Source organism: Protopterus annectens, chromosome 8.part0, assembly GCF_019279795.1.
Source record: "Protopterus annectens isolate FY-2018-M chromosome 8.part0, PAN1.0, whole genome shotgun sequence".
In the NCBI taxonomy this organism is placed as follows: domain Eukaryota; kingdom Metazoa; phylum Chordata; order Ceratodontiformes; family Protopteridae; genus Protopterus; species Protopterus annectens.
Window position 1 is genome coordinate 763132278 of NC_056741.1, and position 10772 is coordinate 763143049.

At 37.6% G+C, this 10772-nt stretch overlaps 1 protein-coding gene across 1 annotated transcript in view; it reads right to left on the reverse strand.

The window, feature by feature from the left end:
* Positions 1-10772, reverse strand: part of CDC14A (cell division cycle 14A) — a 1552589-nt gene that overhangs the window by 1183690 nt on the left and 358127 nt on the right. Inside the window, exon 3 of the mRNA XM_044080231.1 lies at positions 291-370. Coding sequence (XP_043936166.1) covers positions 291-370 — 80 coding nt within the window. The remainder of the gene's footprint in view (positions 1-290; positions 371-10772) is intronic.

Genomic DNA, 10772 nt, shown 5'->3' on the forward strand with positions numbered 1-10772 from the left:
GTGCCAGTCTTAATACAATTCAGTTTATTTCTCTGGAAAAAAGTTTCAAAGACACATTTACATAGTAGTGTGATTAAATTTTATACTGTACAGCGAATAGTTGTGTCACTGTTTTATATGCTGCAATGCAAGTGTTTCCTGGTCTTTGTCATGGCTGCAAATCACCTTTGGATGGACACACAACCCACTGTTTTATGCATGCAGCCTACCACTAACAGATTCAGCTTTAAAGCAGTTCTGCTTAAAATGGTAACACAAAAACCTAGTCAAGAAAAAAAATATATGTGCACTTACTTTTAGCTTCTTGTTTAATTTGCAACAGTATCTGTACAACAGCGCCAAATTCAAAGGTCCGAAATCTGCATAGAAGCTAGAAAAATACAAAGTAAGGTTTCTGCATTAATAAGAAGTACCAGCGTAGGCACATCAAGTCAGTAAATATCAACTATGCAGTAAACAAAAATATAAAGTTCATAACATTAACAGTGCTCTACTATTTCAATACATCACAATGCCAACAAATTCAGTTAACAGAAGTACTAAAGCAGTATACATCTACAATGTTGAAACCACAGGCAGTACATAAACTGCACACCTGCCATATGTTTAGAAATGGAAGATTACAACTTTATACTCTTTTCCTATTGGAATTAATGAATCAAAAGGAGAAATCAGTAGAGATGCACAACACACAGACCAACAGAGTTGGTCCAATCTCAGCAGTCAGTGGGCACAAAGTGCAAAAAATACTCTATAGGATACTGTACTATCTCAATATATGCGCATGCTCACAAAAACTCACAGGCAGTGTGAAACTAGAACATCCCAGAAAGTACTTCCTTGTCATTATAGAGCCATGAAGTTTCAGATGCATCTTCAGTGTTCAAGATCAGAGAGACAGGAAGAACTCAGTTTATGCTTTCGGCATACACTAACTAAACAGCTAGCAGGTAAATTAATTCACCTTTTCCTGTGTACATTAAGAAATGAAAGCAAAGCTGTATGATAACTACACTCTTAACAGAACCTGAAAGGCACTCTACAAACATTTTTTTAAGAACATTATTGACTTTTTCCAGGGTCCGAGAAAGGCTTTTAGTCAAAATACCACTTTTAACTTTCTTTCCTATTTACAGTACGTATTTACCATTCATTTTTGTTTGGGTTTGTTTATCGGCCACATGCTGAGCACTCTTACTTTTTCTAAGGACCTCCTTTACTAGCCGTGCTCATTAGACTTCCACAGCAAGGTGATATGCAAATGCAGAAAGCCATTTCTTGTTTGTGCCTTTCAGCTTTTCCCGGTTAGGGGTCACCACAGCGGCACTCCGGTCCGCTAATGATTAACTGTTTATTTTTACGTACTGGCTTGCCGGACCTAATGCACAACCTTCAGCGAAGGAACGTCCATTCACGCATGTCGCCACACAGAAGTCGCTTAACTGAGAATCGAACGGGCAATGTCCAACTGTGAGGAAGCTAGGAAAATGAAACTTGCATTCTTGTTAGGACTTGGGGGGGGGGGGGCAGAGTATACACACAATATTTTACACACACATTATATATATATATATATATATATATATATATACACACACACACACACACACACACACACATATATATATATACATATATATTACACACACACGGAAAAGTATGAATATGTGCACCAGGCTTAAATGTGACACTAGTTATCTACAGGTTCATGTAAGCAGTAATATGCAAACAGTGAAGGCCTGGGATAGAAAATCTAAGCCTCTGATAATGTGAAGGAACACAAGTGAATGGGTCACGGTCAATATGTGCATGCTAACAATGACGGGAGGGAATCCAATGCAGTGTGCATTTCTATGTATATATATATATATATATATATATATATATATATATATATATATAAATAAAAGGTATACATATAAAAAGGTGTATGTGTATATATATAAATATATTATATATATATATATACACCTTTTATATGTATACCTTTATTGATATATATATATATATATATATATATATATATCAATAAAAGGTATACATATAAAAAGGTGTATATATATATAATATATATATATATATATATATATATATATATATATATATCTGCTGGGGACAGGCTGTCTCTTAATAGGGAAAGAATGGCCTCTAATCAGCATAACTGTGTCTTCTGCCATTTTAAGCATTTGATGATGTGGCAAGGAAGCAGTGCTTGAGTTTAGGTAGTCATTTTTTAGGCTGCGAGTTCATACTCTGGCCTTAGAAACTCGGTAGTTTTAGACAAACTGAGGACGCTAAAGAAGTCTGTTTGTGTCAACATCGGTAGTAAGTAAAGAACTTCCTCGAAGCCGCTTGCTTGCACAGCAGCTCCGGACCATGATGAGACATCCGCAGGTTCAGTCTCGTGGCATAGCTGACTCTGGAATGGTCTTGGTAGTGGTCTGTGAATCCATCGGGTTGGCATCAGGGGTTGTGAAAGTGCCTGAGTTCCGGCGAACTGGCGACCAGTTTAACGTAGTGTCGGCAGTTTTGGACTTGTATGCAATTGTCTGTCTTATCCTTACATTTTTTCAGAAGATCGGTAGTCGGACGGCTTACTGGAAGCCATTCCTCGAATATGGAGATAGAGCGAAAGTATTTAGGCAACAATAAAGGCCGGACTAATGGAAGTCTGGTGTTGTACAAAGCACAAAACCAACAACGAGGTATTTATGGTCTGGCCTAAAGAGTTATGCAGTAAGAATGGAAATCTCAGTGGTATTTGCTTCCACAGGCATGACAATTGTTAACTTTTTCTGACATCAGTTAGAGCAAGAAAAAAAAGAACTCTAGGGGTACTTAGCTTTAGAAGACTTCAGGTTGATCTACTCGAACAAAAACAGGTAGCGAAGGATCAAAATTATGCTTACTGCTTGTGCTTCCGGCTCCTCGGGCAAGAAAGACTGATAATGGCGCGGCTGCCTGTTTTATACCCCTGATACCCTGACGCTGAAGTCCTGATCGACATCAATGGTATTTGAAATACTAAGTCTCAGCATTCGACTGAGGTACCTGCAGGCAGATAACCCAAATGTGAAGGACTGCAACAGTGAAAACACAAAGACATCAAAATGTCTGCAAAAGTCAGAAAAATATTCAGTGTGTCATTTCATTCACTCCCCTGCCCCCACACTAATAAAGGTTTCTAATCCACGGCTATAAAATAAAACGACAGATATGTATTAGCATGGCTAAATTGTGCTTTCCAGTATCAATGTCATTACATCTATGTAAAGGAATCAAGAAATACAAAAGCAGGACATTATCAAGAACATGACAGACAACAAGGCACTACTTGAAATTTTAACAGCTATTAATCTACAAAAGAGATTTTAAGTTCATTTTACTTAAAAGTTCTTCAAAGTTCTCAAAGATGTGTTAGCAAAAACTGAGCTTCAGGTTCTGTCACACTCAATGAGACTATTAATTAGGTTTCGTTTGCAGTTACTGGTAATGTAAGCTCAAGTCTCCATCTATGGAAATACTTCACTCTTCCTTTCTATAATTTTTAATAAATGCATCTCTGATTTCATCTCCTCTTGAAAAAAATAAGTTTACTCTGCTCTTCCTTGAATATGCAAGCTTAGTGCCAGTCTTAATACAATTCAGTTTATTTCTCTGGAAAAGAAGTTTCAAAGACATTATTTACATAGTAGTGTGCAGTTAAATTTCCTAGTACTGTACAGCGAATAGTTTGTGTCTACTGTTTTTATATGCTGCAATGCAAGTGTTTCCTGGTCTTTTGTCGGGGTGGCTGCAAATCACCTTTGGATGGACACAACCCACTGTTTTATGCATGCAGCCCCTACTCACTAACCAGATTCAGCTTTCAGCAGTTCTGCTTAGGCTGGTAGAACACAAAAACTAAAGTCACAGAAAAAAAAAAAATATATGTAATACTTACTTTTAGCTTCCTTTTGTTTTAATTTGGCAAACAAAGCATCTGTACAACAGCGCCAAATTAAAGGTCCCGAAATCTGCATAGAAGCTAGAAAAAATACAAAGCTAAGGTTTCTGCATTGGTTGTAGCACCCAGCGTAGGCACATCGTCAGTCCAGTAAATATCAACTATGCAGTAAACAAAAATATAAAGTTCATAACATTAACAGTGCTCTCTACTATTTCCAATACATCACAATGCCAACAAATTCAGTTAACAGAAGTACTAAAGCAGTATACATCTACAATGTTGAAACCACAGGCAGTACATAAAACCTGCACACCTGCTATGGTTTAGAAATGGAAGATTACAACTTTATACTCTTTTTCCTATTGGAATTAATGAATCAAAAGGAGAAATCAGTAGAGATGCACAACACACAGACCAACAGAGTTGGTCCAATCTCAGTAGTCGAGTGGGCACAAAGTGCAAAAAATACTCTATAGGATACTGTACTGGTCTCAATATATCAGCGATGCTCACAAAAACTCTCACAGGCAGTGTGTGAAATTGAGGCATCCCAGAAAGTACTCTCCTTGTCATTTATAGAGCCGCCATGAAGTTTCAGATGCATCTTCAGTGTTCAGAGATCGAGAGACAGGAAGAACTCGGCGCTTATGCTTTCGGCATACTCTAACTTGCAACAGCTAGCAGGTAAATTAATTCACCTTTTTCCTGTATTACATTAAGAAATGAAAAAGCAAAGCTGTATGATAACTTCACACTCTTTAAACAGAACCTGAAAGGCACTTCACAAACATTTTTTTAAGAACATTATTGACCTTTTCCAGGGTCCGAGAAAGGCTTTTAGTCAAAATACCACTTTTAACTTTCTTTCCTATTTACAGTACGTATTTACCATTCATTTTTGTTTGGGTTTGTTTATCGGCCACATGCTGAGCACTCTTACTTTTTCTAAGGACCTCCTTTACTAGCCGTGCTCATTAGACTTCCCACAGCAAGGTGTTCTTATGCAAATGCAGAAAGCCATTTCTTGTTTGTGCCTTTCAGCTTTTTTCCCGGTTAGGGAGTCACCAGCTTGACACTCCGGTCCGCTAATGTGATTAATCATTGTAGATTTCACGTACTGGCTTGCCGGACCCTAATGCTGCACAACCTTTCAGCGAAGCGAACGATCCATTCACGTGATGTCGCCATTACACAGAAGTCGCTAACTGAGACGGTCGAACGGGCAATGTCCAACTGTGAGGAAGCTAGGAAATGAAACTTGCACGTTCTTGTTAGGGACTTGGGGGGGCAGAGTATACACACAATATTTTATACATTACATATATATATATATATATATATGGATAGTATATATATATATATATATATATATAGGCACAGCGCGCCACACACACACACACACACACATATATATATATATATATATACATATATATTACACACACGGAAGAAAGTATGCATATGTGCACCAGGCTTAAATCGCGTCTTGACGCTAGTTATCTACAGGTTCATGGGTTAGCGGTAATATGCAAACAGTGAAGGCCTCTGGGATAGAAAAATCTAAGCCTCTGATAATGTGAAGGAACACAAGTGAATAGGTCCACCGGTCAATATGTGCATGCTAACAATGACGGGGAGGGAATCCAATGCAGTGTGCGTTTCACTATATATATATATATATATATATATGCTATATATATATATATATATATATATATATATATAAATAAAGGTATACATATAAAAGGTGTATGTGTATATATATAAATATATATATATATGAGCAATTTTTATATAGTATATTGCCTTATTGATATATATATATATATATATATATATCAATAAAAGGTATACATATAAAAAGGTGTATATATATATAATATATTTATATATATATATATATATATATATATATATATATATATATATATATATATTATATATAGGTCTTCAGTTGCTGGGATGCCAGCAAAGATGCAATCTCCTTAATGCCTGCTAGGTTGACTGCCCCTCTGGATGGCTCTTGCCCCCGAGAATCTGGAGGCATCCCAAAAGATGGGCGTCTTCCCACATATGAACAAATGGGGACAAATCCTGTAGTGGGAGGCTTAAAATGAAAAAGGAAATGATATGGGGGGAAAAAATGGAGACTGTGGTATTTCAGGCATTACTCTTTCCCCAAGATTCAACAATCTCTGCAGCTAGTATATTTTAAGTTGCAGAGGTGCAAGTGGCACAGCGTCCAAATGGTGGAGTTGAAGCCCATTGGCAAAACTATTTTTCAGTGAATCTTGACAAAAAAAAGTGTGCTATTTTGTGATTGCACTTATGAGTGTCAAAGATTTACATTTCTACACACCCACACAAACTTTAACCTGGCTCTCTCTCTATTCTTCCTAAAGGATGCAATAAATGTTTACTAGCCTGAGACTATTTAGGAATGAGAGAAAAGGATGATAAAGATACACATCTGATACAGTGAACAGACTGATGTTGACACTCAGTGCCTTAAAAAACACTTCTACTGATGAATCACACACTTACTTACAGCTGCGGCACACCGTCAAAGGTTCAGCAATTCTCAAATTCATCACAGTTACACTACTCACTTTTTTTTTACCTATTGCCATTGACATCAGGCTCCTGTAGTGCCACCTCTTCTTAATCACCCATCCTCACATTTCCCCTTGCATAATAGCTCCCCAGTGTTAACACCACTGCAAGAGTCATCCGTCAAGAGAGGATCAGACATGGAAAACAGATCCAATTACCATATATAATGTCAAAAGGGATGCAAATTGACACACATCATGAACAGGTCAGGGCATACTCTCACTCGCAAAATTTCTCCATGCCCCCAGTACCATCACTGATGCTTGTAGAGCCCAGCCCATGCCCTTGTATTCTTCCCTGGGTAGAGGTGAGCATGTCTTGCATCATCATCATCATCATCTCTCTTCTTCCTGGCCAGTTCCGAAAGGTGCCAAAAATGGTAATCAGACTCTGGTAATTTGGGTCATAACCAAGGCTTTTCCCATATATGCCAATAGAGATGGATTACGTACTTTAAAATAAAGTCTGCACTTTGCACATAAAAATCAAGGACACTGACACCACCAAAATACCATAGCTCAACTACACTTAGTTTAACAAAATAAAGTTAAAAAAAAAAACAAATAATGCATTCCCTACATTTTAAAAAGTTAAACTCCAGAAAAATGCCATAAAAAATATATAAACTGCTCACCTAAATTAACCTACTACAAATAAAACTTATTTTTACTAGAAAAAAGCAGTAGACCAGAAATTACAACTGGTCAGAAAACAGCATTCCAGGCAAAAACTTTACTTCACATTATCTATCTACACTAATTTCAGAAAAAAACAAAACAACCCTTACTAAACTTCTAAAACTTATTAAATAAATGAACGGTCACAACAAAACAGACCCATTAAAATTTATATCATAACTAGACAAAGCCACTCAGGAGACACTTCCTCTATAAAAATCTGCACATGCTGCTCAAGGACTTGCTCAATAAAAACTCGAGAATTAACAACCCTGTGAGTCAATAAAAAAAACATAATTCTTACATTGGAATGGGAGGGGTCTTTTACTGTAGGATAATATTTGGCTTGTGATTTGTTCGCTTAACGTACAGTACAAGATAAATTACAACCTATATTTAGCACCATCCTACTGCACATCATTAAACAGTTATCACCACTCTGTCCAAGCCATTCAAGACTGCAAATAACAGGTCATTCCAATTCAGAATTAAAAAAAAATACACGCACTGAACACACAAATACAGAACCCCCTCACAACAGCAGCTACCACAAAAAATCAAAGATCTGCTGAAGAGAAGTTTATGCATAGCCTCCTCCCAAACAGCACGGATCAGCTCAGTTAAAGAACCTTAGGGAAAGGTTACATACACTGGAATGATTAAAAGAGCATTGTAATCTTGTAGTTCAGCCCAAGAAAATGAAACATGTTCGGGGATTTGCTAATCTAAGCTACCAGAATCAGAGAGAATAAAGTTGATGAGATACATTTAGTTGAAAGATGCATCTTACAAATCCAAGCACAAGAAATGAAATTCAGAAATATAATTAATAGAAATAAAGAAAATGTTAAATTAAAAAATACCACAACAGCAAACAGCTGTCAGAAAACACCATTACTAATAAAGGTAAACCGTCCTACCACAGTCACCACTGTTCTCTCACTTGCTGAACTGGGCTGGCTTGAACTCCCTCACCTCCTTCAATGGCATAAACTCTCACTTGCCCACAAACTAGTAAACCATCCACTAAATGTCCCATCCCTCCAGAATCTACTCAAACCCTATCGCACCACCAGACCATTAAGATCCAGCAACAAAAAAATCACTTCCAGATCACTAAAGCCAGTAACTCTGCTGGTAAAGCACTATTCTCTTGGGACATAGCCAAATTATGGAACTCCCTCCCACCCACAATTACCTCTGTACCATCATGCACCCACTTCAAAACTTTACTAAAAGCACACCTAAAAACATACTGGCTATGCCCTTGCAACTCCCACTCTAATATCACACACCCCATCCAACAACTACCTTTCTTTCCATCCCACTAACTACCTTGATTATAGCAAGCTCAGATGCTCATAAGCCTAGTACTTATTATACAGCAGGAACTTCTTACTGTAACATTTGTTAATGTCTGTTATGTACTTCATAAAGGATTACAGCTGTCCACTGATGTACTATGTTCTTCATCTGTAAATATGTTTGTAATGAACTGCTATGTTAATCAAATTGTTAATCGCTATGTAATCCAATGCAACTACTGTCTGTTTATTTTAACTGTGGAGCTTTCCTCCCCGGGCCTCCGCTGAAAATGGACCTACGTGCAGTCGGACACTCCCGGTCAACAACTGCAAATAAATAAAATAAATAGATAAATGAAATGTGAACACATGGCACTGCTGACAGACTACAATGCTCGGTGATTTAAATGACTCAGTGCAATGCTCGGTGACTTTGAGGGTTAGTCCAGCAGGGCTGAAAGTCTATCAGTAGCACCTTTTACTGGATGTTGGGATACCATCCTTGTCATCAGAAACTAGCAGGCTACACTTTCTCACAGATGAAGCATCCGATGTACTACTACATTGATATAATTGTTGCCGTGGTGAAAGGGTGAGCTGTTTGCTCGTTTTAAATTATTTATCTGAAGTGGGTTGTAAAGTCCGTATGTGGCGATGACTTCCGTGCATAAAATATACAGTAGCTGACATGTTTATGTTCATAGGTTGGTACTAGGCTATCGGCCCTTGGGCCTATACAAGCCTAGCCATAACAATTCACCGGCTAGTTCTTCCCACACTATTTACTTCCCTGGACCCCTGTCTAGCAGGGCGAATGACATGATCCCTGGGGTGAATTTCCTTTCTCCCATCCAATCAAGGTTCCTTTTGAAGAGGGCCAAGGAGGGGCTCCTAATGGATAAGGCATTGGCCTCTTTAACCAGGGATTGTGGGTTCAAGTCCCTTCTAGGGTGATATAATCTTGGCTTGGTAGGGTGGCTAAATGGCCAAGGTGTTTGCCTTACAAAACACAAGGTGCAGGGTTTGAGTCTCACAAGGGATAATAACCTAGACTTAAAATGGCTCGCAAGGGCAGTTAGCTTAGTACTGAACTACGTTGTGATAGCTAAGGTTTCAGTCAAACTTCATTTCCTTCAGATAATAAAGGGTAACAGAAATACTGTACTAAGTGTGGTGGAAGTTTGCAAAAAATAATTTAATATCTCCCCCTATTTTGGCGGTTTGTCACTGCACTGTTTCCCTGTTTGCCTAGATTGTTTGCGGTAACTTCTAGCCAATCATGGCTCTGGCTTTGTCTGTCGTACTTAGGCAACAGAATTGTTACATCTCCCCTGTCGGCATCTTCCTTATTACCAGAGAAGTGTCAAACATGCATATCGGCAATACAGGTTTATAAAGTTTTTTTTTTAAAGAAAATAACTGTAATGAATAATTTCTGACAAAATAATGTTAATAATTTCGGAGATACCCGAAGGACATGTCAATATTTCAGTGACTTGGTTGCCATGTGGTTTCATAAAACTAGTTCACAACCATCAAAAATATTAAAACGTGTAATTAGTACCACAGAAAAACTGCAGAAAATCTTTAATGAGACAGCTTGCTTAAAAACTCAAACTATTCAGGACAATGACAACAGAAATACAATTATATCCCGCTAAAACTGTCTGGTACTTGGCAGAGGATTAAGACTTGCTATAGTACAATGTTCGATTCCCTCGGTCCTCATTTCTGGACGGTGTGACTTTGAGGAAGTCACTTAACCAGACATTGCTTCCAGGTCATCCCAGGAAAGGGAATGTGCATGTCCAGTGGGATTTATATATATATATATAATTATAGGGTCTATATTAAAATGACGAAAGTTCAGAAATCGCAGTACAGATCGGAATATTTGCCCTTTCCTCACTGTAGTGCAATCTCTGAGTTGGAATATATATTTAGCAGGGGGTGTGGGGGCGAGCTCCCCACAACAGAGATTGAGTTCTTGAATTTCCACTCATATGAGTTTGAAATACTAAACGTTTGTTTTAATATAGACCCTAACTAGATATATATATATATACATATATATATATATATATATATATATATACACGTATATACATATATACATATACACATACATATATGTAGAGAGAGAGAGAGGTCTACTTCACTTCACCTAAAAATCTCATTTGACCGAGACCAAATCACCTAATTTTCTAAATACTGAAAACTCACTTGACT